General features: G+C 38.8%; 3 protein-coding genes across 5 annotated transcripts; 2 read left to right on the top strand and 1 right to left on the bottom strand.

The window, feature by feature from the left end:
- The first annotated feature begins 298 nt into the window (after positions 1–298).
- Positions 299–6,787, top strand: gba1 (glucosylceramidase beta 1). Of its 3 annotated transcripts, none has more exons than XM_067509969.1 (12): positions 299–427; positions 640–717; positions 1,481–1,672; positions 1,743–1,889; positions 2,693–2,826; positions 2,908–3,080; positions 3,164–3,253; positions 3,349–3,496; positions 4,249–4,473; positions 4,916–5,079; positions 5,189–5,305; positions 6,293–6,787. In XM_067509969.1, the coding sequence occupies exons 2-12, from the start codon at positions 645–647 to the stop codon at positions 6,396–6,398; spliced, it is 1,569 nt and encodes a 522-aa protein (XP_067366070.1). In that variant the 5' UTR covers positions 299–427; positions 640–644; the 3' UTR covers positions 6,399–6,787. The 3 variants fall into 3 exon arrangements, with proteins under 3 accessions (XP_067366070.1, XP_067366069.1, XP_067366072.1); XM_067509968.1 differs by having other exon boundaries at positions 337–497; XM_067509971.1 differs by having other exon boundaries at positions 337–539.
- A 66-nt stretch (positions 6,788–6,853) lies between these two features.
- Positions 6,854–13,847, bottom strand: rnf115a (ring finger protein 115a). The gene is given in 10 exon segments (XM_067509973.1): positions 6,854–8,129; positions 8,551–8,666; positions 10,419–10,512; positions 10,602–10,674; positions 10,758–10,826; positions 10,964–11,247; positions 11,465–11,519; positions 11,743–11,801; positions 13,681–13,805; positions 13,808–13,847. Coding segments are annotated over 10 exon segments (1,020 nt in total). The 5' UTR covers positions 13,833–13,847; the 3' UTR covers positions 6,854–8,009.
- On the top strand, positions 13,831–19,225 carry polr3c (polymerase (RNA) III (DNA directed) polypeptide C). The gene is made up of 13 exons (XM_067509972.1): positions 13,831–13,968; positions 15,417–15,563; positions 15,884–16,148; positions 16,335–16,627; positions 16,743–16,847; positions 17,169–17,342; positions 17,435–17,486; positions 17,577–17,637; positions 17,724–17,874; positions 18,339–18,440; positions 18,528–18,577; positions 18,689–18,838; positions 18,959–19,225. Exons 1-13 carry the CDS (start codon positions 13,831–13,833, stop codon positions 19,035–19,037), a joined length of 1,767 nt encoding a protein of 588 aa, XP_067366073.1. The 3' UTR covers positions 19,038–19,225.
- The last annotated feature ends 2 nt before the right edge of the window (positions 19,226–19,227 follow it).

Here is a 19,227-nt window from a genome sequence, read left to right as displayed (position 1 = left end):
TGCAGTTCAATGTATTACAATCTCGGTTAAACATTGTTAAATAAAAAGTGGCTTCAAAAGTGCTGAAGTTACTCAAATTGAGATTTGTATTTGTATTCAATCAGTATTACAATTTTTGGTATATTTTGCTAACATCAATAAATATTTCCCAAAGCTACGTGCATGTAAACAGCACAGTAATATCGACAGAGTTGCAAAAGTCTAAAATTATTGCAAAGCATATCTGTGATTAAGACGGTTGTAAATTGAAATAATTATTGCTGTTATCTTTTCATGATACAGCGCCACCTGGCTGCTGGCACGGTGTGTTAAACGGTTGTTCATGTGACTGCTTACACAGACACATGACTTTAAAACCCGGAACAAAAAACATCGAAAACATACTGTTGTGGCAACATACTGTTGTGGCAGATTAGACAAATTTAAGGTAAATGTGCAGTGTAAACATTTTTATTAACCTTCAAGACATGTCAGAGTTTCTGTCGGGAGTGTCTAAGGTGAGATGATCTACTCTAAATGAGCGTGTGTGACGTCTGTGTGTAAGTGGAGTTGTTGTTTACCAGCACTTTACGGTTTAAAGTGCTGATTTTCACAGATCTAATTCGTGTTTAATGAAATGATAACTACTTTTGTTTACAGACAAAATGGCGTTGTTGTTTTCTCCACCTTTGCTTTTGGCCCTTGTTTTTCTCACAGCAGAAGTGACACTAACCACAGGTAACACAACACACCATGACACTACTGCTTTCACTGTGGTGTTGGTTTCTCTTCAGCTGTGCTAGAATAGGTACTCTGATCATTTGCTTAAACAAAACCAGCAAAACCAAACTGTAAAATACTTTGTTAAAAGAAAAGATCACTGCATTTAAAATTATATTTAGGCACAGAAATATTATCGGTAAACTGTACTTAAAGTATTCTCAACAAGAGTACTCCGCCTGCAAAATGGTTGCGTCAGTGTGTTAAATTCTGTCACCAAAATCCTGAAAGATGTTTACTGTGTTTGCAAGATCATATTTTGTGCACAGAGGTTATTAATATTGCGCAACTTACAGTTAATCATACATTTTCAAGATTTAAGGAACTATCCAAGGTGTCATGGATAATTTTGAGTGGATCACTATTATGATATAATTCAAGTAATTTCTTACTTAAAGATGCAAACAAACTCTTCTGAGCTGAAGGAGTTTGTTTCTGTTGCTGCGCTAACATCTGTCGTTATCTCCTTATATCGCTGGTGTTTGTATTTGAGTAAATAGCCACTGCAGCTGTTAGATAAATGTAGTGTGAAAAAGGACTACATTTTCCTCTAAAATAGAGTGGATTAGATCTATAAAGTATCATACCTTGGAAATAAGAAAAGTACAAATAACATATCCCTCCTTACGATTACTTAGGAGTACTGAAGTATATGTTCTTAGTTACTTCCAGCACTGTGTCTCACAGAAAATAATCATGTTTGTATTTCTTCTTCTCCCAGGAAGCAAAAAATGTGCTGCTAGAAACTTTGGCCATGATTCTGTGGTGTGTGAATGTAATTCAACCTACTGTGATAGTGTTGGGTCAGTCAGCCTGCCTCCGTTGGGACAGTACTCCTCCTACCTGAGCAGCATGGCAGGCAGCAGACTGGAGCCAGGCCAGGGTCAGGTCCAGGTGAACAGCAGTGGGGCGGGTAAGTGATTTGGCTTTTATTGTGCTGTCATTGGTGTTTCAGCAGTTGCAAAACATCTGTTTTGTTTCAGGCCTCAGGTTGACAGTCAATTCCTTCCAGAAGTACCAGAAAATCAGAGGATTTGGTGGAGCTATGACAGACGCAGCAGCCATTAACATCCTGTCCCTTTCTGCTGCTGCACAGGATCAGCTGCTGCAACAGTACTTCTCCAGTGAAGGTACACTCTGCGAGCAAAAGTAGTGAGTTAGATACAAATATATTTTTCTTTTTTGGAGATTTTTTATCTATGACCACATAATGACAGTTATCCTCCTCCAGCACAACAAAAACAACATTTTCAACTTTCATTAAGAGCAAGCTATGAGCTCACTAAGGTCCCAGATTATCAATTATAATCATCTGTATTGTAAAGCTTCACTCACAGCTGTTAGTTATTTGTGCTGTGACATCATTGTAATAAGAATGTTGTCCAAAGTGCATACATTAATAACATGGTATTCTATTCAGTATAATGTAGAAAATATTCAAAGTCAGGACCTGTATTCTACTGTTTATGTTTTTGTGTTACTTGTGCTTCATTGTCTTATTCTGACTAAGATTGTACTTTAACTCCTCCTATATAGTATTAGCACTTTATTAACATGTAAAATGTTGTACAACACACAATTGTGCTGTGAACATTTAAGGACAGTGTATATGCATTACCTACAGAACTTTGTAAAAAATTGTAAGTTTTCCTATGAAGTCAGTGTTAAATTGGAGTCCTACCTATTTTCGATTTAGATTTGAGCAAAATGTGGACGTATGTTTGTGGTCAACAGTTTTTATTAATGACTGTATCTAGAACACAAACTAACAAGGAAAACAATTGTATACGCATTTATATACAAATTAAAATCACAATACTTTTATTAGCCCAGACCAAATAAAGATTCACATTTCCACTATAATACCATAATATATTATAATACATGTAATAAGACAGTGTAAGTTATACTTTTGATGCTGTGTCTTTGGCAGGTATTGGCTACAGCGTGGTGCGAGTCCCCATGGGGAGCTGTGACTTCTCCACCCGTCTGTACACCTATGCTGACACACCTGAAGATTACAACCTGGACAATTTTACTCTGGCACCTGAGGACATCAACATGAAGGCCTGTCTTTCCTCCACACACATACACACACTAACACCATCAGTCCATCTCTTTAAATGTTCCTTCTTCTAATCCTCACAGATCCCCCTCCTGCAGCGAGCTCAAGCCTTTTCTCCTCATCCCCTGTCTCTGTTGGCCAGTGCCTGGAGTGCCCCAGCCTGGATGAAAACTAATGGTGTACTCATTGGAAAGGGCTCCCTGAAGGGCCACCCTGGTGGCAAGAACCATAAAACATGGGCTCAGTACTATATCAGGTGTGGCGTATTCTTAATGTGAAGTCGCATATTGCTAAAAACAAGGGATGTTTATTCTGATGGCTGCTTTAACCTTTCCACAGATTTCTTGAGGAATATGCTAGCTATAACTTGACCTTCTGGGCTTTGACAACAGGGAATGAGCCCTCTGCAGGAAGAATGACAAACTACAGGTCTCTCTTCATTTGATTTTAAAACTGGTTTCATATGAAACAAAAGGACTTTAAATTTTGCAGCAAACTGGGAAATATCTCTTGTCTCCCTGCAGTTTCCAGGCTCTGGGCTTCACTCCTGAGGAGCAGAGAGACTGGGTGGCACTAGACCTAGGCCCTGCCCTGCACGCTTCGTCATACCCACACACACATGTGCTCTTAATGGATGATGTCCGCCTGCTGCTGCCCTACTGGGCCAAAGTGGTTAGTCAAAGGACAGAGAGCGAGAGTGGTTCTATTAAACTTAATTATACCGGAGGCTTCTCATAAAAAAATATATGAAATATTAATAAAACACGTTAAAACCTTGTACTTTCATCTTACAAACAATGAAAAAGATATAAGGTAAAGGTAAAATTTGTGCATTTAGTCTTAATTTGTTACTGTGTCAGATAAAAAAATCAACTTAAATAATGTCTTGTGTGTAAGATATTGTTTTGTTATCTTACCTACACATGTCTCACCAAAAAACAGGACAAACTAGGTTTCTGCAGGGTTGAACAAGTTTTTATCACTTTTTATCACCACACAGAAAGCAATTTAATAACTATTTCTGTCCTACCATTGAAAGTAAAATACTATAAAAAAAATTACATTATGCTGTTAAGAATGATTTATTATTAAATTACCCTTGTTTCAGGACTTTACTGAAGTATATTAATAATTAGACAAGATGGAATAAGTTATATTAATGATCTGATTATACATAGGTGGATTAACCAACTAAAAATGATAGATGGCTTTCATTTAAGTTCTTACATCATTTAAGTTACTTACTAAAACTGAGTCTTAGCCACTATGAGACAATGAAGTTTTTAACTACTGTATCAGCAGTAATGCCTGTATTACTACAGGTGTGATGACACTGCCTGAAAGGCTGCTAAAAAAGATTTAACAGCCCCTTATGTGCAGACATACTCAGTTTTGACTCAACCCTTTTTGTCATTTTATTACAGGTCTTAAGTGATGTTCATGCAGGAAGGTACATCCATGGTGTAGCAGTTCACTGGTACATGGACAGAGTTGTGCCAGCTGATATAAGCCTGGGGGTCACCCATCACCTATACCCAGAGTATTACCTGTTTGGCACAGAGGCCTGTGCTGGGTGGAACCCACTAGACAGAGGAGTGAAGTTGGGTAGCTGGGACAGGGCTGAGCAGTATGCACATGACATCATAGAGGTAAGACCATCATGTGTTATGCATGAGGGTTTTGCTTGTTTAGTCAGATATGCCATAACAGATGTGAGCTTTGACAAGCTGTGAGTTGTTACACAAAGGTGAGTCAACCCCTCGATGCAGCAGTGCAGGTTTAGAAGTTGCAATCTGCTGCACACACAGACACACACTCTCCAGGAACTGCCTGCGGGCCACTAAAGCAAGCTGGAACTGGTGTTTTGTTTCTTCCTCACCTTTCCTCAAAGAAAATTGGATTCCCTCCTATCTATCCATTTTGCATGAGTGCTTTCAGACTGTAGACATCTTGAGAATCAGGAGGGATTTGTTGTTTCAGATGTGCTGTCCTTGTGATATTCAAACAAAACACCAAGGCACCAATTCAACTCATCTTACTACAAAGTTACACAGAGTATACACTAACCTGTAGGCGTTTACACTGTGGCAGGACTTAAATCAGTATGTGGTGGGCTGGACTGACTGGAACCTGGCATTGGACCAGACTGGTGGGCCAAACTGGGTTAAAAACTTTGTGGATAGCCCTGTTATTGTGGATGCCAAGCGAGACGTCTTCTACAAGCAGCCGAGCTTCTATAGCATGGCGCACTTCAGGTATCAGACTGTTAGTTGTTGGTCTTACATGACTTGCTCACACTGATTGTATCCTTTCAAGGTGGTTTCAATGTTTTATAAGATAAACACAAATTACCCTTTTACACAGTAAGTTCTTGTTGGAGGGGTCTCAGAGAGTAGGTGTGTCTCCCAGTAGAGCAACGGAGCTGGAATATTCTGCTTTCATCAGACCAGATGGCTCAGTAGCGCTCATTGTACTCAACAGGTAATAAAGTACATATACATTGCATTTAGAAAATATTTTTAAAATAACCTTTTGTTATGTTGCAGTCTGTTACTGCAGCTGATTCAATTTCTTTTCTCATAATTCTGCACTCTCAGTACCCCATAATGACAAAGGGAAAACGTTTAGAAATTTTAGAAATGTCTGTAAATTCATTAAAAAGAAAAAATTTAAATATCACATGTAAATAAATAATCAGTCTTTTTGGTATAACACGACCAGCTTTGCACACCTGGACTGGGGGATTTTCTGCCATTTACAGAGTCCCTAAGCCACTCCTGTGTTGTCTTGGTTGTGTGAAATGTCATGTTGGAAGGTAAACCTTTGACTCAGTCTCTGAGGTTCTGAGCACTGTGGAACAGGTTTATATATCTCTGTACCTTCTCTCAACCCTGACCAGTTTCCCAGTCCCTGCTGCTGAAAAACACCCCAAAGCATAATGGTGCCACCACAATGCTTCAATGTAGGGATGGCATTGAGCTGGTATAGAGCTGTACCTTGTTTCCTCCAGACTTGAAGTTTAGAATCTAGGGCATCAGTTCAGTTTTGGTTTCATCAGACCAGATTATCTTGTTCTTCACAGCCTGAGAGTCCTCCAGGTGCTCTGTGAGGTCTTTTATAGAGAGGTGTGTGCCATATCAAATTATGTCCAATCAACTTAATTTACCACTGATGGATTCTAGTCTAGGTATAGAAACTTCTCCACAACAATCGAGGAATTAGAGGCACTTGAGCTCAATTCAAGTGTTGTTGCAAAGGGTCTGAATACTAATGCAAATGTAGTATTTCCTTTTTTCCATTTTCATACATTTGCCAACATTTCTTAAATTATGTTTTCACTTTGTCATTGTGGGTTACTGAGTGTAGATCGATTAAAGCAGCAACATAACATTGAAAAATGTGAAGGGGGTCTGAATACCTAATCATGAATAAATGGCAGGTACTGAGATATTTTTGTGTATACTTTAGGTCACCATTAGTGATACAGTTTGAAGTCTGGGATCCTGCTGTGGGCTACATCTCTTCCTCTGCTCCAGCTCATTCATTGCTCACACTTGCCTGGAACACACATTGATCTGTTTCAAGTTTGTTTCACCTGAACCACATCATAAATGCTCTACTGCACAGTTAAACACTACTCAAATAATTTTTTTTTATGTTGAAATGTTGCATTACCAAAGCAGTTATTTTTCATATAGGTAACAAAATGTTCAAAATGTGCTGAACCTAAAATAACTTCAACTCATTTGACTTAAATTCAATATTCTACAATGCATTTTTCTTATTTGGAATGGTAACTGAAAGTTGATTAATTCACCAGAAAGGCCTGTACAACTGATGCCTTCAGTTTTAGTTGATGTATCCTTGCCTTCAAATCTCAACTTGTAAATGACTTGATTTGCTTGTAAATGCCTTGTCTTGCTATTTAATTTTTTTTAATTTGAATAAAGCCTATTGTAAATATTCCGGTTTTCAGTATCTTTAGATGCAGAGAGGATATAAAATTAACAGCACTGTGAAAAGTGAAAATTACATTAACAGTTTTTTGTCAATTTATTAATACATCGTAGACATTTTTTCATATATATAATATACAGTTCCATAACCAGGTATTTCACATTTGTCTTAATTCTCAATGTTTTTTTCTTTGCAAACCATTAGTTGTTGGACTAAAATTATTTACAGCAAAATAGGTGATTAAAAATGTGGAACAAAAGACAGTCAAACAGGAATAAATTGACAGACATGTGATATCTGTTTCTAATATATACACCAGGAAGAGCATGGTTTAATTCAAAATCATTAAAAATGTGGGTTGAGCTCTGCTTTTTTTTGTTTTTTTGAATCATTTGCTTTTGCTGCCACCGCTTTCATTTGTGGCTAGTGATTTAATTCTTATGAATACTGTGTTTTGTTGTGCTCTACAGAGGGAAGACTTGAGAACATAAAAAGCTTTGCCATCCCAACAGAAACCACCAGAACAAATAACGGCAGACTGACAAGAGTTTTTTTTTTACGCCAGATGCCCTTCCTGTCACAACTGTCCCGCTCTCAGGACAGGCACCAAGGTGGCCCTTGATAGCTGGGCAGGGCCATCAAGGGTGGGGTGGGATTCGATCGCATAGCCTTCTGCATCCTTACCCGATGCTGTACCCTTTAAGCCTCCAGGCCCCCGTCTTATATCCTTCATAAACATAACAGTTCAGCTGTTTCATGCTTCAGGTCCTGCCTCTGTAAATGCCAAGAATAAACGTAAGCCTTTTTTGTTCTCATTTGTTATACAGGGCTCAGTCGCAGGTTTCAGCGAATCGTTGGGTGAGTGAAGAGGGCATGGTATTCAATGTGAAATCTGGCATTTCCCCCACATTAAGGTGCTGCAGCAGTGGATAAGAATGACCCCCCCAAAAATATAGTTCACTTAGGAGATGAAAGTAGAGAAGATGTGGGCTTGATCATCATGAATATAGGCTGGTTTGTTAATAGGCAAAAGGAGATCAAACAGACCCCACCGGACTGTTAAGACGTGCGTACATTGTTGAGGAGAAAAACATTTAAAATAGAAAAAAAAAACATACTGAGATGATTATGACTGCAACAGGGATGAACATAGGAAAGTAAGAAGTGTTTTTGTATTCTTGGTGTGGATGTGGGCGAGGAGAACAGAAGGATAAGACAGGTGGGTGTCTCAGAAGGACCATCTTTCCTGTGTGCGAGGGTCCATGGAAATGGAGGGGGACTCTGATGGGGGCTGGCTGCTGCTGTCTTCTCCGTTCAAACTCTTCCTACACACTGGACATGTGTCATGCTGTGTGGCCACAGAACAGAAAATAGACATCAGCCTCACAAGTTTCAACAAGTTGGCTCCTTATGTTAGTCATTTATCTCGAATGCATATATACCAAATGCGTTATAAGTAAAATCTTTCTGTCTGGTCAGTCAAATACGTAAATAACTAGTGGACTAGGGCACGTTTAGTGTAGGTAAACCTAACATTAAACATTGCATTACTGACTTACCTAATTAAACTGTGACCATAGCTTCACTATAATTACACATATCTGTAAATGAACCAAGTAGTCAAAGTAAGTGTTTAGTTTTCCTTTTCCTTCTCAATACCCTCAAGAGCACTATAAATACCTCATATACTGTACACTAACACTTGTCATTAAGGATCTAGCTTCTAAGTTTCTATCCAAATACATTTTGCTTTCTTTGTTGTGACTCACCATTTCGAGCCAAGGTACTATACAGTCTGAATGAAAAAAGTGATTACAGGGTAGCTGTCTGACTGGCTCCCCCACTCCAAAGTCCTCTTTGCAAACTGGACATTCCATACAGCAATCTAAAAGAAAACAGAAAAAGACATTTTTTAATGATTCACTGAAGCATAATACTGAAATAATACTCTGACATCCGTCAGATCATTAAATTCAAATCTGAGTTAACCATCATTAAAATTATTATTAGGGAAAATGTTACTCATGACAAAGACACTGAGACTAAAGTAGTCTTAGCGAGGCACTGAGCCTGAAGTAGGCGCAAGTAAAAAGTAAAAAAGTAAAGTGGAAAAAGTAAAGGCACTGTATACCTTTCCCTTGGTTCTGCATAAATTGATCATGGGATATATCATATATCAACCAACATCCTATTTCCAAGCTGGTAAAACACAAATAGTTGTGATCTTTTACAACACCCACTGAACATACAAAATGACGGAGGAAAAAGTAATGGCAACATGTTTTACTAACTGTGAACCAACTGGCAGCAATAATCTCAAGCACCGGTTACTGTAGCTTTGGATTAGAACTTTCACAATGTTCAGAAGGAAGTTTGCACCATTCTTCCTTACAGAACTGTTTTGGCTATAGCCATATTCTTAGGAAGTCTAGGATAAATGACTCTCTTGGGGTTTTTTCTCAGCATCTCTATTGTCTTGAAGTTTGGCTCCGATTGGCCCGATCCAAAAGGTAGATTCTGTGTCTCTAAAATAATTCGGTATTGGATTTACTTTGGATGCTTCACCCAGTTGGTATGCAATTCTCTTTTTACACGTTATGTGGTGCTTTTTGTTTTTCTCCAACAATTCTACCTTTGAGTCATCTGTCAAACATGCCTGTTCAATGTTTGCATGTGGTTGAACAAAGATGTTAACCAAATCAAATAATCTTTAGCTGTTACTCTAGGTTTTCTTAACCTCATTAAGCATTCTGAGTTGTACCTTAGGAATAATTTGGCTGGGCGCCCACTTCTATGGAGAGTAGCCACAGGACCAAATCATCTCCATTTATAGTAAATATGTTGATATTCTTGACTTTGCTCAAGTACAGATCACATTAATGACTAATATATGCATAAAATCAATACTACTACACAGCTCACTGGTAAAATAGGACAGCATAAACTGATATGGAAGTCAAAGGAACACATATAAAGGAAGACCTGGGAATCAAATAGGGAAGGTGAAAGAGCTGGAAATTTAAATATATTTTTCTTTTTTTTTTTTGTCCCAAACTTTCAGAGGCTTCTCTTGGTAGAGAGCTAGATTTTATAAACACAAGTGTCATTTCATGCTGTATGCAATTTAAGATTAATAATAATACAAAAAAAAAAAGGCTGGGACTTACCCAATTTGTTTTATTAGCTATTTTACAGATGAAGTATACACTTACTGTACTTGTCTTTATTATAAACTCGTATTATTTGAATAAGCCTCTGCATGTACACAACTGACACAAAGTAAAACAGAAGAGTGACAGAATAGTTCATTGCTTGACCCATTTTATCCCATTATGTTGCAGGTCATTAAACCAGTGTCTTCTGTCTTGGCATTGTTCATTGCCATCTCACAGCACACAGTGCTAACAGCATTGATAGGTAAGACCCATTTAATGGTGCATCACAATTTACATAACTGCTTTGAAGAACAAGTGATTTCGTAATAAAATAACAGCTGGTCCGATTTAAGGTGTGTTGATAGTGTGCAGCTATTGCATACAGAGGCTCAGAACTAACAGCTACAGCCACAAGAAATATTGCAATTTGTAGTTAAAAGTGCATGACTAAACAGACAATATTAGAGAGAGAAGTGTCTGACCTGCTTGTTCCTGAGAGATATTGACAGTTGGGAGAGAAGAGATCTTCTCTTTCTCTGCCGGAGGAGGTCCTGTGTTCTCCAACTGACCTAGTAACTACACACAAACACACGTGAACTGAAGAGAACTTAAAAAGACAACAGGAAAACGGGACAACAAAAAAAAGTTGGTAAAAATGGTTTTACCTGGGTTATAACTGCGTCTAACCCTCCCTGTCCCCAGGCATAATCCCCAGGGTTAGAGTGCAGCATCCCTGTCCTGAAAGAGACACAAACATCATAGGTTCATTAGACAAAGAATTGAAATATCAATACTTTGATGTTGCTGTTCAGCCCTCTTACCATGAGAGGGGAGGTGAACCAGGGACTCCAGAGTTGCCAAAGAGACCGGCAAGAAACTGTTGTACAATCCTGTGAGAATGTAATGTTAATGCCACTGTCTCAAATAAGAACAGTTAGGATTAAGGGAGAAGATATTGTAAGTGGGAGTATGGCAGGCAGAAAGAGCACCCAAGGTATTATAAGGAAAACAGAAGACAGTTACTCACCCTTCTACAGCGGGTGAGCGGTCTGGTCTGCTGCTGCCTCTGGACCGGTATCTCCTTTGGCTATGCAGGCGAGTTGGACGTCCTGGTCCCCAGTGCTCTCCGGCTCCTAGTAGACCCCCCATAGGTCCCCCTAGTCCTGCTGGGACTGACCCACCGATTTGACCTCCTCCTAACACCCCCAGGTCACTGAGGCCTCCCAGGCGTCCTCTAGGGAGCCGGGGTTCTGAGTCAGATGTGTCACTGTCTGTTGTAAATGGCCGCTCCAGTAACAACAAATGCCATAGCTGCAGGCAGGTTGGGATGGCACAGCGGAGGAAGCAGTTAGGAATTTAAGAAAGAGGCATAAAATGTGGGTGAAAAGAGGAAAACAAATGATGCAGGAGAAAGCAGAGGAGAAGGCAAAAAAACAAAATTAATCAAAATGCATAAAATTAATGAGATTAATCCTTTTTGCACCCTTCCCCACCCTACACGGCCCAAATTCCCCAGATCAGCTCGTACCTCTGCAAACTGTGTGGCTGTGTCATCTATCCCGTTAGCGCTAGCCTCTAGGAGACTGAGGGAAACAGTGTACAAGGGACAAAAGACACATTTTTACAAACATCCATTTAATCCTGTACAATTTTTGTGTTAGCCTAGTACAAAATTGCACAGGACATCCACCAGCACAAGATGTAGGTTCTCTTAGAGCAGCTCAACTTTAACATCTAATAATCCGTCTGCCTGTCTTGGTTTTACACTAGCATCATTTCATGTTGCGATGTACAGTAAATGCTTACCTAGAATCTTCTGTTACTTCCTCTATGAAACCTGAATCACATCTTGGACAGATGTACTCCTGCAAAAAGTCACAACAAGGATGTTAGATTAAAATCTTAAAACCACTGTATAGATCTTTCCCTGACTAGCTTTGTCAACAAAACATTCCTTTGTCAGTTTGTGTTTGAGATCACAATAATAGTCAGTTTTGTATGACAGCGTATGTTTAGTCAATGCAACCCAAGAGGTAGAGCTGGTCGGCCAACCACACCTAAAGTTTGCAGTGTTTTTAGAAACCACTGCAACAGAATGAGGAAAACCCATCTGCCAGCTGCTGCAGCTGGAACATATATGTACATCAAGGTTTCTCACCCTTGCGTCACCTGATAAATGACAGTGATACATTTGTTTTATAAAATAAAAATTAAAATAACAAAGTTGCAAATACATCGTCTTTCTATATTATATATCTAAAACCAGGGTCACTAACGAAAATTTTTTGAGAAATCTTGCAGTAAGTAAAAACTATGGCAATTTTTCTGCCCATATAAACCATATCATATATGTATATAAAAAGACACATGGTCACACATGGTCTGTGAATTATTTTGCAGTGGTGTGGAGTGATCAAGTGAGGTGTTGCAGTCAGTTGGCACGGTGAAGACATGCCACAGGATTGAGTATGCCTGAGACAAGCAGGCTAGTTTGGAGTTGGTGACAGGGCAGACTGGAATTACCCTCAACCAAGCCATACAAATAAAGATTCGGTCTCATAACAACATAGCATGGTGAACTGATAAATGACACATCATACACTGATGTGACTTGACCTACATCTCACCAGAGATGTAGCCGCATACAATCAATTTCTACTTTACAAAATAATTTACTTTTATATGTATATTTAGTCTTTGTAAACTAATAATTTTTTATCTGAAAAAGACATATATAATCCATGGGACGTTGTTACTGTTACATTTGTTTAAATTACTTTGGGTTTTGTCGACACCATGACCATCTTGGTCAAGACTAGCAAATCCAGCCCATCTGGAAGTGGAAAAAGAAATATAATTAACAAAAACTGAAATTATATAATTGTACTGTTAATGTTCTGTCACTCACAAAATTATTATTTAACTACTCACTTTGGATCTAAACAGTTTAAAAACAAAAGTCCACAGCAAAAAGAGACAACCGTTTATCATTACACTAATTCAACAACGTAATCATCAATCCGATATTTAAAATGTAACATTATAACAGTTATGGAGCCAGATTATGCTGCAAGGCTGTTACTGCATATTAAAGTGGTTTAGTTTAAGTAAGATGTACCAAATAAAGTGGAAAATCAGTGTAACTAGGAAAAGCTGACAGGTGTCCAGGGTTTAGAAAATACATGTGAAGGTTAGTCAAACTCTGGTAAGATGTAGGTCAGGTCACGTCTGTATATAATACTCTCACATACTTTAAAACTGAAACTAAACATGTTTATGCTTCCAAAATTCCCCAACTCTTCCTATCAATAATGCTTTTATCGGGAACAAAAACTGAAACAGAAATAGCCTAAGATACAAATGTTGTCTATCAAATTGAATGACAATGTAACAATACAGCCCTTCTCCTCTTAGCTGTTTGTGTTCTTTTGGGCAAAACACCATGTCCCCCAGCCATGAAAGCAAAGATTGAATCTTTTAAAAACTGCCTTAAACATGTAACAAAACAAAACCGGTCGATGTCTGTTATTGATTCTTCTTTTTTAACGAGGACATTTAAGAGTGTCACGAGTTTATTTAGTGAGTTAGTTAACAAGAAACGAAGCTAACTGCTAACATGCTAGCCAGGGTTTAGATGTAGCAACCAAGCGAAACAAACGGTCTTTTCCATAAAGGCCTAGTTGTCAACCGCAACTACTCTACTTAAAATCATAACAAATAACGAGATTAAAACATGCGTCTTACCGGGAGCTTAGGGTTTACTTCTCCCTTACAACAATGACAGAAAAACCGATGCGGGGGAACAGCCGCAGCCTCCGCCATCTTCCCCAGAGCAGCGCAAACACTGACGTCGGTCCTCCACAGACTGGGCCAGCTGTCCGCCTCCAGCCCGGCATGCACCGCGCTACTACTCTGCAACCCGAGCGAGAAGAGCCTGGGAGCGGAAGCGACTATGTTGTCAACGAGACGCCGTCGCATGTGTTTGGTCTTCAGGCTGTGGTATTCCCTCTGTGCATAAACTTAACCAAAAAGGTTTGTATACAACGTTACGTTCAGCAGTAAACGTTAGCTGATCATAAAACTAGTTCTCGTTGAGCAGCTGACGTTGTGAGTATATCTCTTTAATCTTGTGATTACCCAGGCACTTTATATGACAGGCATTTTCATCCCAGTGTTTATGTGTAAGGTATTAAAGCATACTATAATTAGCCTAATACTTCTTACATATATACTAACTGAGAAAATCTAAGTACGTAATAATCATATCTAAAGTAAGAAAAAGTAAGGGTGGTTTAAAAACTAACGCCATGAGTATTTTTATTTATCAAGTAACTGCATGTTGTTGCAAGCATCTTGGACAATTTACTGTAATTCTTCTGTGGATTAAACCGTCTCTCGTTGTATCATTTTTCCTTTATGTTGTTGAAGATAGTGTGATTCTGGCTCAATGTTTGGGGCTGTTGTCAACGTGCCGCTTGAATTTAGGATGTATCAACTGCCTTGCTGATGGTATCACGTAATGGACAATAACATCTAAAGCTATTCAGTTGCGGTTTCTTAGCTCCAAAACTCTCTTAAAGCCAGTTGTTGCTTTAAAGAAAGACAGCATTTCACTTATTTGATATTTCACTCCATAGGTATGATTATTTTGAGAGATATGGATCAAGGTATCTTACTAATGCTGAAATCATTAATTGGTTAATCGATTAGTCAGTTGACAGAAAAATAATCTGAAATTAATCAACATTTACTATTATAAATATTATTATGTATTAACTTAATTATGGCTGAGTTCGGTTTAGCAGTTCTTATTTGAGTAAAGGTACTGTTGTGCAATTTCCTAGTAGTATATTTCGAATTTACAACATGTGTTTCTGTATAGGAACACATAGCAGCCAGTATTTTGCACAAAGCAACAGCAGTCTTTCTCTAACATATTAGAAATAAATATATTTGACACATTGGCTATAAGACACACACATCTTAATATGAGTGCTTTTTGCTGACATTTGCCTCAGTGTGTTGTACATCCTTGTTTTGAGTGATGCTTTGATTTGCTCCCAAGTCATAACAAAGCTCAAGTCAGGTGTTAAGAAAAAGGTCAATTGGTAAACTTAAGCCCACAGTTTACATTTTGCACTAGAGGGGGCCTGGTGGTCAGTGGTAGAGCATTGAGTTGGAATGCAGAAGGCAGCAGGTTCAGATTGCCCCCCCAACAGGTTTGGCCCAGCCACCAAGAGCCACCTTGGTGTCGGTCCTGAGCCAGGATAACAATGGGAGGGTTAACTGAGTAAAAACTCCTGCCAAATCATGTTCCATGTTCCACTGTGGTGACCCCTGAAGGGACAAGTTGAAAGCCATTGAGTATAAACTTTACATTAAAATCACATACTGTATAGGATAATATTGATTGTAGTGTTGATACATATAATAATTCTAGGTTATAGGACAGATCAATATGTATTTGTGTGTTTGTGCAGATGACTGCTCAGGAGGTGCGTCTGTGTGGTCTCCTGCTGCGTGAGCACTTTGGGGAAGTGGTGGAGAAAGTGGGAATACACATGCTCAGAAATGGAACACAGAATTTAAGAACCATCCTTCATGAGACTGGCACCTCACTGGACCTGGTATCACTCCTGTTCTTACTATTACTAACCTGTTACTGTCTCTTCCTCACACAAAAGATATAATTCACTGTCTATTATGTATCAAATACACTGCTTCTCGAGTGTAGCAGTTCACCCTCTGTGATCAAGTTGGTAAACAGTCAGTCGATTCAGATGTAATATTTTGTGTGTTTGGATACACTAGATTATTGCACTAGTAGTATTTTGCATCATCCATTACAATATGCAAATATATTTTCTGCCAGAATCTAATTATCAATCTATGTAAAGAGTCATAATGGTAAAGCAACTCTTTCCTTCCTTTATCTGTCAAAATCCAGGTAAAGAAGTCGTTGTGTGTCCTTGTACAGCATGGTGCCTGTGTGTTCAGCTCTGGTCGGAAAGGACCAGGGAGCCCCACAGAGTATCAGATCACCTGTGATCGGATTCTGAGAATTCTGCGATACCCACGTTATATCTACACTGCCAAAACACTGTACGGTGACACCGGGGAGCTAATCATAGAAGAATTACTACAAAGAGGTCACATGAGCATGAGCAGCACTGTCAAAACAGTTGCTGATCGCCTCACACAGAACATGGAGGGTCAGTATTTCAGTGGATGCCTGAATTAGGGTGCAACTTTGTGTGTCAGTATGGAATTGATGTATTTTTCCAAACCAAACTGACTCAAACATCAAAATTTATGGATAAAAATAAGATTTGCGTGTAGTGTAACAAAGATATATCTTTCACAGTCGTTACGTATTTCTGTTTTTTCTGTTGTTGAAGAGGGACGCAGCATGGATTACAGTGAAGTGTCGTCCACTTTCTCCAAACTGGTGGAGACTCATTTTCTTCAGCGGTGTCCTCCACTGGCAGGAGCACAAACAACAGACAGTACTACTGCAGCTACCCCTGCTACTCCTGGTACCCCTGCTAGCACCACCCTGCCTACACCAGAGAGCTACCCTGAATGCTACAAGGTACCTCAAGTAACACTCATTGGGCGAGGCAAACGCCCACTCTCCAGTGAAGATGGAGATGACCAAAGGAATGCAAAAAAGGCCAAGTTAGATCCAGAGGTAAGCATTTTGACTTTGCTGTCCTTTAAAAAAACATCTCCTCATACTTTCTCTTTTATGCTACATTTGCTTGTTTTTTTTTCTGTGGTCTCTGTCTCTCTTTTGTTTTGTTCAGACACATGGTGATGAGGGGATTTACTGGCAGGTGAATTTTGAGAGGTTTCATCTTCACTTCAGAGACCAGGCCATCATCAGTGCTGTAGCCAATAAACTGGACCAGGTCAGATCGACATAAGGATGTTTAAAAAGATTTTAAATAACAATACAAGTTTGACCTATCTAACAAATAGTTACCACAAATATAATGAACACATATAGAATTTAAAACATAATTTTACTGATTTTAATAATGTGAAACACATTTACATTAACAAGGTAATAATCTGGCAAGAAGAGCAAATGCGTCAACTATCAGTTTGCCTAAATGGTAACAAAGATGCTAAAGTTAGTACAGCTTAGTATATGTAAATACAAACACCTGTTTTCTGTTAAATTAGTAATTGCAATAACTTAACCTCTCTGTGAATTCTGTACAACTCAGACCAGCAGTGAGATAGTGAGGACTATGCTAAGGATGAGTGAAGTGATGACCTCACCCACAGCCACCTGTACAAAGCCCCTTTCTGCCAATGAGATCTTCAGGTCCCTCCCGGCCAGCTATAACATTGCCAGACCCATCCTAGACCAGTACCTCACTCTGCTGGTAGATGATCCGGTATGACCGCGTGACACACACACTATATTTTCCATTCCTTTTTTAAATCATCCAGGGAGGTTTAGATATCATTTGTCTTTTTCATTTTCTAGATGGAGTTTGTGGGGAAAGCTGGTGAAAGTGGAGGAGGGATGTATGTTGTCAGTATCCTTTTTTAACAAACACTGTTACTGCTTTTCTTGAACTTTAAACTAAAACACAAGGTGTGGAGCTTTTCTTTTACTCATCTGTCAGATCTGCACAGAGCGCTGGCTAATCTGGCTCGGGCCACACTTGAGTCTGTTGTTCAGGAGAGGTGAGTGTGGTTTAATTGTGTGTACGTGTGGTCTTCCTGTTACCCGAAACCCATTATTAATTAATTCTTTGGTCATTTATCTTGAGATTTGGCTCCCGATCAGCACGTATCTTCCGTCTGTTGCTAAGAAAGCATCACTTGGAGCAGAAGCAGGTGGAGGATTTTGCTATGATTCCAGCCAAGGAGGCTAAAGAAATGCTTTACACACTGCTTTCACAGAACCTGGTCCAGCTGCAGGTTTGTGGATGTAGGATGTTGTTTCCAAACATGCTGTAGGTTTAGGATTTTTAAATGCTTTATCCCTTGATTTGCATCATAGAAAAGCTGCCAAAACAACCACATACCACAGAGGACAAATGAATCACTGTAATTGCTTTAGATTTACAAGTTTCTGTTAAAGCCAGTTTTCCAAGTTAATTAACATGCCTGGTAAGTAGGACTAATATAAAAGATGTGATCCAAAAACTAACTGAAAATTATTTTACTTCAGAAGGGAATAAATGATGGAGTTTTTAAAAAACTGTTGAAGCCTGATTTTTTTTTTTTGAAGCAGTGAGAATTTGATAAAAGTAGGCATTTGGTGATTTCACTGACATCCTGACAGTTTGGGACAGTTAGACGAGTCCTCAAATTATAAAGAGAATCCTCTATTTCTAATTCTTGAATCTATGTATCCAACTGTTGCATTTGTTATTCTGCAGGAAATTCCGAAGACTCCTGACTATGCTCCCTCTCGCACCTTTTACCTTTACACCGTTAACCAACTTCCAACTGCAAGAATGCTGCTACAGATATGCTATAAGGTAGACTAAAGAACATATGTTTTTCTGATGTGTTCATGCAGGTTTCTGCCTTTATTAAGTTCTGGTTTGCACATTTTTCTCCTGCAGACAGTGTCTAACCTCATAGAGAGACGCCTTTTTGAGACCAAAGAAAGCAAGTGAGTTTTGTGTCCTTGTGCTTTCTCATATCTGACATACGTGACTTCATGTGATTAGCTGTAAAATTACATGGCTTATATACCACTAATTGGTATATCTTTGATTGACAGGCGTCTGTTGGAGAAATCTCAGCGAATTGAGGCCATACTGGCATCTCTGCAAGCCAGCGGAGCTGAGCCTGAACAGCTGACAGAGGTGGAGGAGATGATCACTGCTCCTGAAAAGCAACAGCTGGAAGCCTTGCGGCTTCATATCAACAAGTAAGAACATAAAACAAAACTACCTTTTTGTTTTTTTTAAGTTTTTTTTTTTTTTTTTTTTACAGATGTTATTCACCTTTTTGTTCTGTTTGTGTTAAAATTCTCAATATTTTTCACCAGGTTAGATTCAGCAGAGAACCAGGTAGATGAAACCATTTTTCTTCTAGAATCCTACATCGGCTCCACAGCCACAAGTTGAGTCTGATGTACCAGCTATACAACTAATCCGTTGTACTAATGAAAATATTGACATATTGTTTTGAGTATGAATGCTGTCAAGTATGGCTGTTTTATAGTTTGTAGCAATTTCAGTTTGGAGCAGAATAAAATGTTTTAGTTTTTTTTTGCTTGTTTTTATTGCATTAGCAAATAAACTGAATACAAGGACA

This window comes from Channa argus, chromosome 7 (assembly GCF_033026475.1).
Source record: "Channa argus isolate prfri chromosome 7, Channa argus male v1.0, whole genome shotgun sequence".
Taxonomy (NCBI): domain Eukaryota; kingdom Metazoa; phylum Chordata; class Actinopteri; order Anabantiformes; family Channidae; genus Channa; species Channa argus.
The sequence above is the reverse complement of the archived record's forward strand: the minus strand, read 5'-3'. Positions and strand labels throughout refer to the sequence as shown.

Coding starts and splice junctions, on each gene's coding strand:
- gba1 (XM_067509969.1), top strand. CDS start 645: ATGGCGTTGTTGTTTTCTCCACCTTTGCTTTTGGCCCTTGTTTTTCTC. Junction 4,474..4,915: donor ATGCACATGACATCATAGAG/GTAAGACCATCA, acceptor ACACTGTGGCAG/GACTTAAATCAGTATGTGGT. Junction 5,080..5,188: donor TATAGCATGGCGCACTTCAG/GTATCAGACTGT, acceptor CCTTTTACACAG/TAAGTTCTTGTTGGAGGGGT.
- polr3c (XM_067509972.1), top strand. CDS start 13,831: ATGCACCGCGCTACTACTCTGCAACCCGAGCGAGAAGAGCCTGGGAGC. Junction 13,969..15,416: donor GCATAAACTTAACCAAAAAG/GTTTGTATACAA, acceptor GTGTTTGTGCAG/ATGACTGCTCAGGAGGTGCG. Junction 18,578..18,688: donor TTTGAGACCAAAGAAAGCAA/GTGAGTTTTGTG, acceptor TTTGATTGACAG/GCGTCTGTTGGAGAAATCTC.